This window comes from Elephas maximus, chromosome 7 (genome assembly GCF_024166365.1).
Source record: "Elephas maximus indicus isolate mEleMax1 chromosome 7, mEleMax1 primary haplotype, whole genome shotgun sequence".
NCBI lineage: Eukaryota > Metazoa > Chordata > Mammalia > Proboscidea > Elephantidae > Elephas > Elephas maximus.
Genome location: NC_064825.1, coordinates 98636967 through 98655255, shown reverse-complemented (window position 1 = coordinate 98655255; position 18289 = coordinate 98636967). Strand labels below are relative to the sequence as shown.

The 18289-nt window shown below is 36.2% G+C and overlaps 1 protein-coding gene across 2 annotated transcripts in view; it reads right to left on the bottom strand.

Annotated features, from left to right (window-relative positions):
• Positions 1-3039: 3039 nt before the first annotated feature.
• The window catches only part of API5 (apoptosis inhibitor 5), a 29415-nt gene continuing 14165 nt past the window's right edge, over positions 3040-18289 (bottom strand). The window contains exons 6-14 of one of the 2 annotated variants that reach the window (XM_049890916.1): positions 17941-18147; positions 17354-17458; positions 16070-16159; positions 14733-14914; positions 12498-12591; positions 11609-11665; positions 9727-9803; positions 9093-9229; positions 3040-5145 (exon numbers count right to left, since the gene is read on the bottom strand). In XM_049890916.1, coding sequence (XP_049746873.1) covers positions 5063-5145; positions 9093-9229; positions 9727-9803; positions 11609-11665; positions 12498-12591; positions 14733-14914; positions 16070-16159; positions 17354-17458; positions 17941-18147 — 1032 coding nt within the window. In that variant the 3' untranslated portion in view covers positions 3040-5062. The remainder of the gene's footprint in view (positions 5146-9092; positions 9230-9726; positions 9804-11608; positions 11666-12497; positions 12592-14732; positions 14915-16069; positions 16160-17353; positions 17459-17940; positions 18148-18289) is intronic. The other variant, XM_049890917.1, reaches the window with a different exon arrangement.

Here is an 18289-nt window from a genome sequence, read left to right as displayed (position 1 = left end):
TTCATTTAGAAAATAATTTGTCACATAGGTCAGGCATTCTGAATCATGAGGACTATTATGGATGAGACCAAGTATCCAATCATGACAGCATTCTAACTCAGCAACACCAGGGCTGCCTTGAGGACTGCATGAATGTCATCCTCAAAATAATTTTCCTGATGCAAACGTACCACCCATTAACTTATTAAAATTCTTAACAGCGGTTAATATATTTGGAACAGTTTCTATGGAGTAATTGTATTGTGACTATTCCATCCTGGAAAGTAGCTAAAGGCCATTAACCCCCCCAGCTTTAATTTACTCACCCACATACACCCCCGAAGTTTAAATATCCTGATTTTATGATTAAATCCAAGTTTATTCAAATCTTTCATGGGTTTGTACTCTTTGATCTTATCCATCACTTTATAGAATGCTAACTGTCTTAGTTTCTTAGTGCTGCTGTAACGGAAATACCACAAGTGGATGATTTTAACAAACAGAAGTTTATTCTCTCACAGTTTGGGAGGCTAGAAGACCGAAACCAGGGCGCCAGCTCTAGGGGGAGGCTTTCCGTCTTTATTAACTCTGGTGGAAGGCCCTTGTCTCCTTTCAACATCTGTGGGCCTGGTGTTCTTGGAGATGTACATGTGTCTTGGTATCAGTCATCTCCTGGGCCTAGGAGTTTCTTGGTGTAGGGACCCCAGGTCCAAAGATAACAACAGGCTATTCTTTTTTGGTGGTAGTCAGGTCCCTCTCTCTCTGCTTGCTTCCGTCTCCTCATTAACGTGACCTAATCCTGCCTCATTAACATAACGGTCAGCTCACTCCCACCAGGGACCGTAACCACAGGCATAAAGGCTAGGATTTACAACAAATCACAAAATGGAGGACAACCACTCAATACTGGAAAATCATGGCCTAGCCCAGGTGACACATATATCTGAGGGACACAATTCAATCCATGACAGTAGCCATTTTCATTTTTCCTCAGAGGAATATCATTATCATTCCCCCATCTTTTGTTCTCTGTTCCTTCCGTTATTTGAGGAATACAAATTGCAACTGTAGCATCCTATCTAGGCTTTGTCTCAGATCTTATTTCTAGTATGTTTGTGTTTACATTAGTTTTAGGAAATAAGACAACTTCTAGGAGTAAATCTACAACTTCCTAAAGGTTTTTATTGATTAAAAGACTTCGTATTAGTCTAAGTTTATTATATTACTTTCCATCACACTTGTTAGAATTAAATCTCACTGTTTTCTACCACTTAGATCTGAGTTCTATCGTTTCTAAAATAGGGGAAGGACAGTGAGCTGCGGGAGCACACAGTTGGGTCCAATAAGTGACTTGAGAGAAAAGAAAGACTTCCCAGGGAGAGTGACATCTAGTCAGTGACCTGAAGGACAAGTCAGTTAACCAGGTGAATGGCGGAGTCAGGAAGCAATAATCCAGAGGAAAAATGCCCCAATATTAGAAACAGTATGGTGTCCTTTGGGCTACTAAAGTATTTCATTATCATAGTAGTTGAATTTAGAAGCCTTGGGGTGGAGATTAGACATCTAAGAGCTTTGGGATAAACTCATTCACTAGTGCAGCCTTACACATTCTTAATGTCCAGTGTCCTGCAGGTTTAGTTGCCTCTATCTTGAATGGCCTTCTTGGAGCTCTACACAGTAGGCTCTCGGGTCTCAGCTCAAATTAATTCCTGAGGCTTTTTCTGAGAGGCTATGCTAGACTTTCACACAATCACATTAGCATGCTTCATTGTCTTCACAGCACTTACTATCTGAAATCAGCTTATTAGGCTCTGTGTAATAGGATGTAAACTGCATGAGAGGACATCTGTCTTGCTCACCACTGTTATCTCCAGGGTCTAAAATAACTGCCTTCACCTTATTCATTGAATGTTTAATAAAGGCCTACTATGCAGCAAGCACTGTTGAGATGCTTGGTATTATGAGTGAACAAAATACAAAACCCCTTACGCTTGTGGTATTTTACGTTCTTCCCACATTACATTTTAGCAGGGGAAGACAGAGTAAACAATATATAAGTCAATTATACGGTATGTTAGAAGTTGGTAAATGCTATGGAAAAAAAAATACAACAGGGTAAGTGGAATTTGGAGTTGTGGCGGGGGAAAAAAGGGCACTGTAGTATTGAATAGGATTCCTTGAGAACCCTTGAAGGAGATGGAGTTAGCTGTGTTTATAAAAGGTGGCAGAGGAGACAACTAATGCAAAGATTCTAAGGCAGTAGTATGTCTTTGCCTGGCCTGTATGAGGCCAGTTGGCTGGGGCAGAGTCACTGAGGTGAAGAGTAGCAGCTGAGGTCAGAGATCATGAGCCATGACAGGATTTTGGCTTTTATTCTGAAATGGGGAGCCACTGAACAGCTTTGAGTAGAAGTCGTATTATTATGATCTGGCTTGTTTTAGGTGGATGTCTCTGCTGCTGTGTTTAGAACAGACTGTAGAGTTAAGTGTCAGGGCAGGGTGATCAATTAGGAGGCTGTTACGATAATCCAGGCAAGAAATATATAAATCTGGCAGTCATCTGCATTTAGAAGGTATTTAAAGCCACTGAACTGGATGTGATCACCAAAGGAATTTTGTTGTCTGGATCCACTCAAACCTTGACCTTCAAACTCCTCTAACCATCCTTGGTGTTACTTCAAGAAGACTTTTTAATAAAGGCTGGTAGTCAAATTAAGAAGTTCCAACTTGCTTTACATATTAATTTGAGGATGGAAATGATTTATTTCATAGTGACTTAACAAGTATCTGATGTTTCATTTTCAAAACTACCAAACCTTTCTTCCAGAGGAGTGTATTAGCTTCTAAAAATAAATCCAAATCAGAACCATAAAGGATGAAAATGGAAGGTTTATAAGACTGTATCAAGACTCAACTCCCTGAAAACGGAACGCTGTTTTGTCCATCTTTGTACTTTCATGGTCTAACACACTGCTTGGCGTGTGAAAGGCAATCAGTAAGTGTTTAATGAATATCTGAGAAAGTAGAGCTCTCATAATCATAACCCATCAAGACACAAAACAAAACTACAAAAGGAAATTTATTTCAAAAGCATAAGGGAACATTTATATTTGAACAGGTGATAAACAGGTATCTTGCAAAAGAAAAAAAAAAACCATGGCATGAAGTTTCTCACTCAAATTTTTCAAGCAAAATAACCTAAGTTGTGCACTATTGCTTTAGGGAAGGGCAACAGTGAGGGAAGGAACACAGTCAAACTCAATATTAAACTTAAGAAAGCAAAGTCACTTCTGCTCAGTTTTGAGTTTACATATATACTTAAGGGGGGAAAAAAAAAGACAGGAAAATTACTGTTCAAATGTTTACGACTATACTTCCAATACAGTTTCTATACTTGAAATGGCTTTAGGCCACTGGCTGATCTGCCTTTGAGGCCCAGACTAGCTGGTCACAGTTTTCAAGTGGCAACAGAATGTTCCTATGTCTGTTCAGATTCCGAGAAAGCTTAGGTTCAGCTCATAGTCTTTTGGAATGTTTAGAGATTATTGCCACCACTCCATAGTCAAAGCTGACCAACTTCCTTTGCTCGTTGTATCATTCTAGCCGTATTTTCCCAGAAACATGTGCAGTTAATTCTAGCAAAGGGGTTTTGCTTTTTCTCCAATGTAGAAGTAACTAAGAGCACATTAATAAACAGTAATGAAAACACCTGCGTTGGAATCACAGCCTATTCTTCAAAAAATACATCCACCTACTAGAAAATGTCATTCAGGATTTGATTTAAATAGCAAACTTGGAGAGGGAAGATTAACTGTGGAATGAAAATATATCAAACATTCAAATGCAGAGCAAGAGCCTATGCTACTGAAAATGCCCATGACATTAAACACTCCACAACCCCCCCGTCTATTGTTTTAACCTAAAGATTCTATTGGCTAACTTATACATTAATTTTGATTAATAACCTGAGAAGTTAAAATCTTAAAAGTGGCAAAAACAAACTGAGAGAGCATCCCTTTCTTATTACTACACCATGTTATCAAATCACTTTTCCTGGGTAGCCCTGGTTATTAAATCCCCAAATCCTAAATGATACTATCTCCTCCTGAAGAAGCCTGTCTGTACATCAGATTTGGTATTTTGGCTATAGTTCAGCAACAGGGATCTCCCAACTTATCTCTGAAAACGCAGTCTGTTTATTTTTAAGTAACAGTAATCATGTAGGTGCAACTGACTCAAAATTCCTCACTCCCGGGGGAAAAACATCGAGATGACAAGTCAGTAATGGATTCAGTCTCAGAAGGATAATCACTGTGTCAAAGACTACCCGTCCCTGGAATTTAAAATAATGATTTATGTTGTGTAGTCAAGTTTCACAGCATGCATATATATACTTACATATATATGCTATGTACGTATATTATACATACACATTTCTATTCTCAATAGTAAGATTCCATATTCAAAAGTTTACATCAATATATGGAGAAGAGCTATGTAAACAGTGCAAAGTAACTTGCTTCCTCCTAAAAATGTAACGTCACTTCTACATTTTAAGAAAGCTGAAAAGTATTTTGCTCCTATTACCCTAGGTGAGAATGCTTGCACCGTTGCCTAGCAACTGTATTAAAAAACAACAAAAATAAAATGTTGAGATTGACCATTACTCTTCTCCACATACTGGGCAATAAAATAAGGCAGAGGCGAGAGGGAAATGGGTAACCTTTCAAAACTGATGATCTTTACCAGTTATCAGCGATAGACCAAATTTCATTACATTTTGCTCTCAACAAATTATCAAGATGTTTAAAGTAAAAGATGTACAAAATGAAGTCTGAATAATGATGATATTGCAAAAACAAGTCAAGATTGCTGATAAAGCATCCAAAAATATCGCTGTGGTTTTACCTTGGACATAACCATGGTCTGTTACAAAAGTAGATCATACATACAAAGGTATAAAGAACATTAAATTTTTAGCTGAAGGCAGCAGTCCTTTTAGAGGGACATCCCCGGCAATCCAGCAAGCAGTAGAATTTAAGCATAGTGAGCTCATGACAATGCTGAAGAGTGTGAGGTCTTACTCAGTAGAGTCTTCCCCGACTACGATTTCCTCGGGCTCCCCAACCTCGGCCACCTCTATTTCCCCTGAAGGCTCCTCTCTGCTCTAAGAAAAAGCGAACAAGGGTTTAGGTCTTGCTCGGGACTTCATGGTACAGTAAACACAGAAGAAATGTAGCTCGTAGCTCTGAATGTGGCAATAGGCCCAATAAAAGCAGAACTGGTCCAAGTTCATTTTGTACATAAAACCAGGGCAGCGCATGTGGAAGGTGCCAAATACATTCATGGAAGGTGCTCAGTTAAATATGCCATTAGTAAAGTTGTTTTAAGGTGACAATGTTATGAAAATTATAACACTTCTAGTTTGTATTTCGGTGCCTACCACTACCAAAGATAGTTAATGAAACTATAAAAATTGCTATACTTAATGTGGAATTAACAGAAAAGCCATTGGGTTTTAAAAGTCAGTGCCACATTTATAAACTATCTTAGACTATTAATGATCAATTTTGAAGAATTAGGCTAGAATGAAAAATGTACCTTTTGAATGACAATTTTGTTTCAGTCACAGTATTTCAGGAATGGGACTCACGTTAATGTACGTAGAAATGCCAATACTTTTGTGAGCTGCACAGAGTGCTGCCAAGGAAGTGTTATGTACACATACAGTGTCTGGCTTACTACTGGAAATCAAGCATCCCTTTTGCTGAAACATCAAGTCACTTGTGTCATACGGTAACATGAAAGTCTTTGATGCATTGGTCTGTCTCTCTTATAGTTCCAGAGAAATATTCCTCAAGAGTCTTCCCAGTGAAGAAAGCCTACTGAAGTTATCACCAAGGCTGTACTTTTCATCATACTTAAATGAAGTAGAAGTCTCAAACTCTTCATTTCAGGGATCAAATCTTTTTCTTGAACTTTCAAACTTTCTCCTTGCAGCAATCTTGTCAGGAGCAATAAAAAGAGCTTGGGGTTGCTGTTTTTGATTGAAACATTGGAGGCTTGAAAAAATATCTATTAAGACAACTTTGCAACCCATCCTTTGTCATAACAGCTAGAAATATAGTCACTTGGGTGATGTTTTCATGTCTTTTTTCCTCCACAAGGAAAAGTAATTCAACCCAGACTCAGAGAAGTAACTAGACCTCTGATTCAAAGTTACCTCTCATGTCATGCCATTGTTCTAAGTTGACTATTATGTCAACTATTTTAAAATGAAATCATATTATTCTAGTGAACATATTCAGAAATCAGAGGTAGTCTCTTTGAGGGCAAGATACTCTCAGTTGATGGATGCAGTGACTGTGGGGACACTCAGGCCTTATGTGGGCCATGACTCCTGCATTTCTGACTCTCTAGACTTGGCCCCATCTCTGCATATGTCTGCATATTTTTTCCCCATTGGTACCACCATATTCATGATAAAATCTTCATTTTCCATTTTTCAGTTAAATGAATGCACTTAACAAATTAGCATCTATTTCATATTTGTAATTATTATGCATATAACAACAGACTATAAAATTCTACCCTTTCAAACCAATTCCAATGTCAAGAACTAAGTTAACCTCAATTGTTGAGCTACATCTAATGAGTATATGAAATACACTATTATTAGATATGATCACTTTTTTTTATATTGGCTATTTCTTTTTAATCACCAAATAACGCAGCCATTTCTACAGTGTGGGGATTGACTAAATTTTCTTTTTAAAGGGCTTCATCTTGAAGGGCTAGTTTGTATTTCCAGGATCTTTTCAATGGTTTCTAGCTTATATTACTAATTTTTTAAAAAACCACTGCTTCTAGTTAAAATTATACTGTAAAAATTATTTTCATATTCCAAAAGGATAAAAGATGAAAGACACAAATCACAAAACATAGAATGTTTGGTGTTTATGGGTTACTGGCGAACTCCTTATATAGTAAGAAGAACTAAATACAACATGAGTTTTGTTGCTATGGAAAAGTAGAATTATGATGATTTTGCTAAATGTGGGTAACAAAATCTATGTATTAAAGATTTAATAATAAAAAAAAACATTTCTCCCAATTTTGGAGCAGAACTGACACCCCGGGAAAAGAAAGTGCATCATGTGTCTCCTTTTTCCATATTGTCAGTTCCCTGAAGGGCACTGGTACCTCAGTTAAGAAGCATGATCCTAAGGAAAGGACATAAGAAAGGTAGCAGAATATTGAAGTACATTAAGTTCACCAATTCTCAACTACAGTACCGAGAGCTGTTTTCAATTGTATGGGTGATAAAGTCAAAAAAACTCTCCAAAATGTTACTCACTGTGATCATATTAAACTGCCAAATATAAAACACTTAACAAAGATCTTGCTTCTACTGTACAGTAAGTAGAATCAGAATTAGTTTAATTGGGTTGTCTTTTTGTTGTTTTTGCAGTATCATGTAGATTTTAGAGATTAGACGCTGATTGGATTTGCCGGAGCCAAAAACTTTTTCCCAGTCTGCAGGTAACCTTTTTACTCTTTTGGTGAAGTCTTTGGATGAGCATCAGTGTTTGCTTTTTAGGAGCTCCCAGTGATGTAGTTTCTCTTCTGGTGGTTGTACACTGTTAGTAATGTTTTTTATACTGTTTGTGCCATGTATTAGGGCTCCTAGAGTTGTCTCTATTTTTTCTTCCACGATGTTTATCATTTTAGAGTTTATATTTAGGTCTTGGATACATTTTGAGTTAGTTTTTGTACACAGTGTGAGGTATGGGGTCTTGTTTCGTTTTTTTGCAGATGGATACCCGGTTATGCCAGCATCATTTGTTGAAGAGACTGTCTTCTCCCTATTTAACAGGCTTTGGGCCTTTGTCAAATATCAGCTGCTCATATGTAGGTGGATTTATGTCTGGATTCTCAATTCTGTACCATTGGTCTATGTATCTGTTGTTGTACCAGTACCAGGCTGTTTTGACTACTGTTGTGGTATAATAGGTTCTAAAATCAGGTAGTGTGAGGCCTCTCACTCTGTTCTTTTTTCTGTAATGCTTTACTTATCTGGGACCTCTTTCCCTTCCATGTGAAGTTGGTGATTTGTTTCTTCATCTCATTAAAAAATGTCATTGGAATTTGGATCTGAACGGAATTAGTTTAAACTTAAAACTGCTTCGCAATCAATTTATAACAAGCACCCCAATTGCAGGGTTAATCTCTATAGGAATATAAAAGTTCCTATTATCTCACCTTTGAAATAGAATTATTGAGAGTATATTCTGGTTTAGAATGTACTCTTTTGAATAAATACTTCAGAATTAATTTTGACTGGTAATCGAGACCAACCACAAGCCATGTTTGGTCACTAGTAGTATTAAACTGTCTTCCTAAGCAAGATAAGGAGCTAAGTCAGTATTATTTTTGTCCATTCTTCTTTAAAAGAATCTACAAGAAAATAAGCCAATGAGAGACAAACTTCACTTCTGATTGAACTGCGGGGGGAGAAAAGGGATCAGTGGAAACTTTGCCAGCTCTAATGGTTAAAGGGGAGTGGAAAGCATTGCTAGGAAGACTGCACTCTGGACAGAGGGGAAAAGACTGCAATGGAATACATCTTCTGTATCAGATGATGCTTTAACGTTTGACGCCACTTTTATGGCTTCTCTTTTTGAATTAACTAAAGATGAGAGGACAGCAACAGGCTAGACATCGTCCGAGAAGGATCATTAATAACACTTGCCAGAAGCCATATCTATCCCTAAGGGAGAATGAACAAAATGTAAGAATATCTTGCCTTGAAGCTAGAATAGGCAGACAAGGAATGGGTGGTTGATGGCAACTTCCTTTCTTTCTTTGTTTTGGGTCCACCGAATCCAAGAGGCATGTTTTTCTAAGTCCTTAGTGTTGCATGCTCAGTTCCAGCGGGCCCACAAGGGTGGGTGGGTTAGAGAGAAGTGAGATAAGCTGTTTTCCCAAGCTAATTCAGAAAAGTCATCTGAAAGAGCTATGATACAGTCAATATAGATTTTAATGTTAAAATCAAGTACAACGCAATTTCTGCCTCATCTCACGTATTGCTTGTACCCAAACGGAAACGCTCACCATAATTAAAGTTGCCCAAATTGCTGCTATATTTCCCGCTGGGAGGATTATAAATTTGTCTGGCGTCCCTCTTTGGTCCTGCCGTAGGCTTCTTGGGTGGCGAACCTGAAGTTGCATCTTCATTTGCTCTCTTCTGCCTGTAACGGTAGGAAGAACAGCAATAGAAAGCATCCTGTTATACCAGAGGCTAGCGATACGTTTATAATTTAGCTTATCAGCTAGTAAAGACGACAGTCACAACTGAAAAGAGGAAACAGCTGTCTGATGTGATCAAATTAACTGTGGCTTGGTTATGTAGACATTATCAGAGGGCATTTACAAGATTTTAAAATAAGCTGAATTATGCAGTTGCATAGACCATATGGAAGTGATTCATAATATTAAACTCGTCAGAAAAGTCTAGTTACTTAGGAGTACAAACAAACTTGAAAGTTCCAGGGTTGTATTCTTCTAGTTTATTTTAGAAACACTGGAGTAAGATTTTATATTTTAAGTCATGTTTTAATATTTTATAAAAAAATCATTTAACTAATAATGTATATTTTGTACAGTAAATGTAACACCCAAATTCAGTTTTTCAGGTTTATAAATCATAAAAATTATAACTCAAATCTCTTTTAAATCTATTTCTTACCCCAGCTCAACCTTCTGTACAGGTTTCCAGGATAATGTCACTGTGCTCTTATAAGAAGGCGGAATGTGAAAGAGATCCTACAGGGACAAAATGGATGAAAGATTTATAATATATTTGGTGGTAGGAGGGAGTAGTGATGAGAGTAGTAAATGGAGACACACCTTAAAGAGAATTTCAGGAGAGGAAACTTTAGCTTAACCTTCCCGTTGTTATTGCGGTGACTAAAACAAGGACCTAAATAACACTGCAGCAGAAAAGCAAGCAGGGAGGATTTTGTTTACAAATTATACCTATTTCCTCATTAACTGCGTTTTGTGGCGTCGCTTAGGAATCTGCAGTTATGTTTGTTTCTAAGTGTCATTTCAAGTTTCAGGATAAAATACCAACATTGATCAACTTTAATAGACAGGCTGCCATACGCACTGTCCTCTGCACGGACGCAGTCACTGGGATGCTTCAAGGAAACTGCCGTGGTGGGATCTGCACCCTCCTTTGCACTCAGATTTTAAAGGCCTGGCTAAACATTTTTTTCTGTCTCCTCAAAAATTTATACATTGGCAATAAAGGAAAAATCCACAAGACTTAAATACCAAATGATCACTGTGTAGTAAAAATGCAAATGTTTACTAATTTTGAATGTTAAGATAATCCAGATTTGAAATACTATAACCTCATAATAGCCACAAAATTATAAATGGATTCTTAAGCGTATTTACTCTTAGTATTTAAATAACATTTCTTACTAGCTCTCCCCTAATTTTTATTTTATCAAAGTAAAAGTAGATAAAGGTAAACTGAGTTTTTTCCATGGTTAAAATGAAGGTACTGATAGGAATCACCTCCTACAATATAAAACCTAAGTTCAGTACACAGATAAACAGAAGAATTAGCCAATATAAAGTACTTTATCACTTTTGCTTTTTCTGAAAAATTTCCCTCCCTCTCCTAACTCCTAAAAGAAAGTAATTATTCTATAGGATTTTAAGATTAGCTTGAAGGCACACCATTAGTCCCAATTTTGTTACTATCAGGTTTTATGCTGTAGGTATTACAAATACCAATTTCTTTCTCCCACCTGGCTATAATATTGTTAATTTATATAGTAACAGATGATGGCCACTTTGTGATTTTTCATTCTCTCAGGTTGTTAGTATTTTGTTTAAGTGAGTAGGTACTTAGGGAGAGTAAATGGAACTGAAAGGTAATTATGGTTTAATGGTGAGGTATATCCTAGCCTACAGTACAGAAAATTCTCAACTTATGACAGAAACAAGTTAACAGAAAAGACCACAGGAAAATATTTCATGTGCTACACAAAGCTATCCATTCTTAGTGTAACCAAATCAGGGTTTTACTGATCATTCAAAAGGACCCAATAAATGGCATGACAATTACCAGAACTTACCCAGCAAAACCCAGTGCCATCGAGTCAATTCCCACTCATAGCGACCCTATAGAACAGAGTAGAACTGCCCCATAGAATTTCCAAGGAGCGCCTGGCGGATTCGAACTGCTGACCCTTTGGTTAGCAGCCGTAGCACTTAAGCACTACACCACCAGGGTTTCCTACCAGAACTTAGGTAACTGAAATTTCTGAGTCTAAAGGCATCTGTTCCAATGCTTTGGGAAAGAGAACATTTGTATGCCTCCCTTTGTTTCGGTAGTATTTTCTGCAATACGTTTTAAATAAATGAAATGATGTATGACTTTGTAATAGCTACAGAACTCTCACTGGACAATGGAGAAAATACAGAGTATTAAAAGGCCAAGCATCAAGAATGCAATAGCATCTCCCCTTAAAAAGTACCGTTACAGATCTAAAAACACTTGGACAACCTGTTTCTAATTAACTGGGAAGGCTGAGTATGAAAGGAAAACTTACCTTGATTAAAACATTGATATTGTTTGTTATTTTCAATGCAACAACTTTTATCTTGTTCTGCAAAGGGAAAACAATTAAATGAAAATCCCAGTAACTTTTTATGATGCACACTCCATTCCAATTTAGAACTAGAATAATTATACCTATCTTTGAGCATGATTTCTACAGTTACAGAATTCTTTGGTTTGAATCTATGGATAAGATTTATTCCTATTTCTTTATTCTAAACAAGTCTAGAGATGGCAGAGAAAGCAAGTAATCTTTATATTCCCTTGACAGGTTGGGATATTAAAGTATTATCTACAATTAACTTGCAAAGTGAATGAGGTATAGGTCATATTCACGCAAGAGTTTCAAAATAAACCAGTTTAAGTTGTAGGAAGACATCACGAAAATGTAAAATATTTTATTAAGACTGGGATGAGACTGATTAAAGTGGCTGAGATCAGGGAAACCAAACATTACAAGATAAATACCTATAATTTGGTATAGAACTGGAAGTTTCTTTTTCTACTGTCGGTTAGTATCTGGGTTTCCAAAAGGGGAAGTTAAATGTATCATAACCATCAACCAAGTAATTAAACTAAATGTGCTGCTAAGACGTTTGGTATCACCTTAGTTTGGTAACAAACACCATTCAAAAACATTGGAAACAAAAATATTTCAACTGTGATAAAAAAGGTTTCCTATATAATTTAGCAAATAGCAAAATATAATCTTCTAAAATCCTATTATCTTCAGTATAGATTCATATTTATTCAAGTAAAGTCGAATCTTACATTTCAATACATGAAGTGGCAGTCTGAATTATTATTCATATTTAAGACGTGTCATAAATAGTGGCTATTATATATAAGTGTCCCTAGGAGATGTGAGCCAGTACTCTTACCTCTTCTGTCTTCAAGGCCTCTCCTGTTTTCCCCTGGAGAGCCAAGCGGAGTTGTCTGATATAAACCTGCAGGCCCCTTGCAAAGTACTGCAGCCTAAATGAAGAATTGTTCATTAGCATATCATCTCTTTAACTTTGTTTTCAAATTCAAATAATTTCCTACTATAGCAAAATGATCCTAGGTACAGAAAACTGGCTATATTACCAATAAATTAAAGAGTGATTTCTTAAGTTGTTTGTTTCAGCAAGTATTAAACCTCTGCTTTGCCAAAGAGTAGAGCAGGGACAGGTGATGGAGCAAACATTTCAAAATTTAAGATGTAAAGTGGCTAATGATTCAACTGAAAGACAAAGGTGTCTTACTTATATTGACTTCTCCAGTGCTGCTCCTCCAGTAATACTGTAAGATATTAGTAACAATAGCAGCTACTGAGTACCCACTATGTGCCAGGCACTGTGCCAAAAGCTTTACATGCAGATCCCATTTCCTTCTCAAAACTCAGTGAGGTACTATCATTTTTTTCCTTTTCTGCAAAAACACTTTGTATAAAATGGGGTTATTTAATCTCTGTGTATCTCTTGAAACTTTGGTACAAACGTTCTGTTGAACCATCTGGCCTGGTGTCAAATATTTTCATCAACTCAATTTTTCTAACAGCTGTTATTTTTTTAGATTTAAAAATATTTTTCCTGAGTTAATTTTTCAAAATCTCTTTATAGAATATTACTCCAATTTTTTAAGTTAAAAAAAAATTTGACTTGAGCTACCTAGTTTTTACAATTTAAAAAAATCTCTGCTCTGTCTTAAATTATAGCCCTCTTTCTGTTCTTAGTTACTACCTTTTGTTCCTGTATTCCCCATCTTATACAAACTTTATTTTCTTGGTCACTCTTGCCTATTAATTTTTTTTCAAACCAGCATCTTTTTTTCTATTTCATTAATCTTTCATTTCATCTGTATTATTTCCTTCCTTCCTTCCTTCCTTCCATGTCCTTTAGGTTTATTCTTTTGATCCTTTTCTTACTCATTTGTTTTCAATCTTTAGAATCAAGATACTACTTCAGTCACATCCCTCAAATTTTACAATGTGGTATCTTCGTTGTAGTTCAGTTATAAATATTTTGGGAAATGTACTAAGCCTTCCTTTAAGAGCTAACATGCATTGTTAATTTTATAAATGTTTAATGTATGCTTGTAAAAACTACCACATGTTCTTTATTTTTTGAGTGCAGTGTACTAAAAGAGAAAGGTTATTTTTATTGTTTAGGTCCTTCATATCTTACTAAGTTTTGTGTGTTTGATATTAACTGTCAGCTTCTTCTTATAATTTTGTTTTAGTTTAACTGTTTTAGAGCTCTATTGTTAAATGCATAGTTCATTATATTTTATTGGTAGATGATTCCTTTTATTAGTAATCATCTTTGTTCCTTAATTTTTTGTCTTAAATTCAATTTCTTTTATATTTTATAAAAATATTAAACCATCTTTTTTGATTAGTATTACACAATTTATCTTTTTCCATGTTCTTATTTCAAGGTTTCTTTCTGGTTGTGATAGATTTCTCTCTTATAAGCAGCACCTACATTTTAAAAAAGTCAATCTAATAATGTTTCTTTTAAATAATAGTTTATAATAATGTTCTTTTAATCACTGGGTTTTGTTAATATTTATTAAGACTACTTATATATAAGGGCTGCTAACTAAAAAGGTCGGTAGTCAAATCTACCAAGCGCTCCTTGGAAACCCTATGGGGGCAGTTCTAGTCTGTCCTATAGTGTTGCTATGAGTCGGAATCGACTCGACAGCAATGGGTTTGATTTATATCTATATATATATATAAGAATTTATTTTACCATTTTGTTTTTGTTCTTTAACACCCTGTTTTCTTTGGGATTTAGTTTTCTGTGTTTCTTCCCTATCCTCTACTGACTTCGAAGCCACTATTGTAATTTTACTGTTTTAATGGAAGATCCACAAGGTAGCCAGCAAGAAGGCTTCATTCAACTCTGAACAATGGGGCTGAATCTGGATTCTTCCCCTCCCCAGCAGATCCCTAGTCTTGCAGCTCCTGGGAGCTTACCTTTGGTAAGGTTTGATAGGGTTTTCCAGTTTCCTTTTGGAGGTAAGGGAGGGTGGAAGAAAGCGCTTATAAAAAACACAGAAACAAAACCCAAGGAACTTCAAGATGAGCTACCACCTTTGCCAAGGATTGGAGCACCTCAATTATACATTACCTGATTTTGAAATCTTTGAGCTTTTCTGCATTCAGTTTGGCTGTTAAGAAATCTGGAAGTTTTCGGCCCAACTGGTGAAAGCTATACAATAAACATTCCACATAACTGAACTGCAGCTTAGGTTCTTCATTTCCAGCATTCTCCCCATTTTCTGCTTCTTCTGGGGGGAGAGGCATGTACTCCTAAGATATAAAAATACAGATTTGCAATTTTCTATAAATACTTCTAATTGTAAATATATACTCAAGTAATTGTAAGGCATGCTTTTAAGACATGAAGCATTAAAATTTACCAAGATCAAAAGCTTAAGTAACGGTTCTCTTTCACCTATTGGATCAATGTTGTAGCCTGGCAACTCTCCATGTATACCTATGTTACAGTGGCTACTACTACTACTACTGACAATGAAAGTACCTAATATTTATTAGACACTTAGATGAGGGAATTGAGGTTCAGAGAGCTTAGGTAACTTCTTAATGGTGACAAAGTTAGTAAGGTGAAGAGTCAGCACTCAATTTAGGTTGGATATCAAAAGTTGATTCTTTCAACCACTACATTATGCTAACTCCAAAAATCTTTTCTGAACATTAGTCAATACTGTTTTATTATAGACTTTATCTGCATTCAAAGTACCGTCAAAGGTATCCAGTATCAGTGTTGTAACACCCAATGGGTACTACAGGTCTGAAAGGACCATAGATTTGGACAAACCAATTCAGGCTAAATGCTTAATGTTTACCACAACAGGTACTGTCTTGGTTGTTTCCGTAACTGCTCACATCAAACTAGAAAATCATTAGTGATGCTGATAATTGTCTAATCAGATGGCCTCTTTTCCCCTAAATTATGACTTAAATGGCAGAGTCTATTTCCTGATTGCTAAAGCTACTTGGCCTTGGGAAGCTACCTGGATGGTGGACCTAAAGGAAATGTAAAGAAAATGCGATGCTAATTTCAGTTTTGAGACTATTTAGCAAAATCAGCAGAGTCGGAGCTCATTTCTTTTACACAGATATGAAAGTACTGGTAAGAAAATAATAAAGACTCACTATAAATCCTATATGACACTGTATGCAAAGCATCAACAGAAGAAACACCAAAGCCCAAGATTAAAACAGATTTTTGGAAAAAAAAAAAAAAAAAGCTTAAAAATTACAAAACCTGATACTACTTAGGTAGTCAGCCCATGGTCTAAGCAGCTAACAACACCTGTTAAAATTACTGTTTAATCTAAATTTCAAAAGCTGGTTCTCTTTAATCTGCAAATTAATCTTATTTATTATTAGGCTTTTAGGCTATATACTGACTATGCCACAGGGAAAGAAAAAAGATCTTACCAGTAACTTATCAAATAGTTTCCTTAAATTTGTTTCTAGCTTTTCCATGTCACCACAAAATGAGCTCATCTCCGCCAACAATTTCAATACCTAAAACATACAATTCACTGGTTATTACTACTATTGTTTGAATGAACGGGGGTGTAAAATTGAATGATTCTAAATAACTGTTTAAGATTTTGCTTATTTTTAGTTATGCTTTTACAGAATCATAATGTTTGAATTGGAAAAAAAAATTTAGAGATGCAAGCCGACATTTTACATTTGAGGAAACTGAAGGTCAGGGAGATTATGTGACTTAGCAAAGTCACAGTGTACAAGTATAGCAGGGCAGACCCTAAAACCCAGATCTCATGATTCCCAGTGTATCTGTAAGAAGCAGTAAGGAAAAGAATACACATGACATTTTCCGCTAAAGGTTAATATTGATGGTAATGAACATAATGCAAAAAAGAGAAAACTAATTTAAGACAGTTCATAGCATCAGAGAGAAACTCAGAATGTATTCTTGAGAGCAAAGAATTAGGGTGGGCCTCATTCGCTATTAAATTAAGTCTCTGGATACTAATTCAAAGTATTGGTTAATTGCCACCATTCTCAAAGTTCATCTCTGCTTTACCCATTCCCAGTCAGATAAGCCTGGCCTGGGACATCTGAAACAAGCTGCAGTGGCAGTGCACATCGAGACTCTGTTCTCTCCCAAAGACTTAGGAGGGAAATGGCACACGCATTTCCATGTTTCTGTGCAATTAAAAAGTCATTAAATGCCTTTCAGGATCAGAAGCTGCAGTAGATTTAGAGATTCAGAGATAAATCAGTGAAATGAGGGCAGGTATTATAAATAAATGTAAAGTATCATAAATGCTGTTAAAAATATACATGCACATTACAATTCAGATATGAAAGTGGGAGAGGAGTTAATCTATTGGGGGAGAAGGGTTAAAGGATATTTTGTGTTAATCCTATTTAAATATGGATCCATCAGTTGTGAACAGGGATAGAAACTATATACAAATTAAATACCTTATTTAAAAATATTAAGGGCACAAAAGCAGCCACTGACTACAATAAAAAAAAAAAACTGGCAGTTTTCCCACTGCAGTAAACTTTAATTGAATACATGAAGCATTCCTATGCAATTAATCCTGGGCTAGTAGATCACTGGCTAGCCATTACCAGACATTTAAATTATCCTCTTAGAAATCAGACTTAAGTTAGTGGTTTACATTCTTGTTAAAATATGAGAATGCCTTCTCAATGCTAAAAGCAGAAATTTTTCCTTACCTCCAACTGTATATCAAGACCTTCCACTGGGGTAGTCAAGGAACTTAGGTTCGGAAGAACCTGCTCACAGAAATAAGTCACAAACCTTGTGGAATGAACATTTTTCTGAAAAAAATTCAAAGAAGATTGAGTTGTCAAAAAAACAAAAACAAAAAACAAAAAAACTCTCAAACAGCAGAATGTCCTTCAACTGAATACATTTCAGTGCTTCCCTGGTTCTCAGGACACACTGCGGGGGAAACTTTAGCATCGAATTTTTGGACTGTGTATTTCTCAACCCAAAGGACAGATCCTTTAAATTGTATTTTTCAAACTGAGTTATGCCAGGGGAAAAACATTATTTTCCTACAGCAACAATCTAAATTTAAGGAAAAAAGTTAAATGACTAAACCATTTATTTTAAGTGAACTGTAATATAAAATAAAAACGCATAATTTAAAGAAGACTTTAAGGAAGGCTTTAAAGAAATTTCTTGCTGCTTTGGGCTCTCATATCCCTCACTCCTGTCTCCTGAAAACAAATATTCACTCCACTGTATTAAGGTAATACAGTAATCAAAACACTAGCTATGGAGAACAAGCGCTTACAGAGAAGAGGGGCACCGCCTGCCGAGTGCACTGTAAGAGCCTGTCCACGCAGTCCGGATCCGAGGGATTGAAGGTCTGTTCCAGGTCAGCCTGCTCGGCCACCAACTCTACAAGTTGCTGTCTTCCACTCACTGTCTGTAAGCTTTTTAACCCAGATAGTATCTTCATGAACAGAACAAATTCTTCACCTGTCACATCTTCTAGGACCTGCAAAGAGACAATTCAGAATAGGTGGTATCTTTAGTGCCCTAATGGGGACGACAGATCAATACGGAAACGGCAGCAAGTTTATTTCAGCTACTAAAGTCAGTTTGATATTAATGCTTCTGACATGCTGATGAAAAGGACA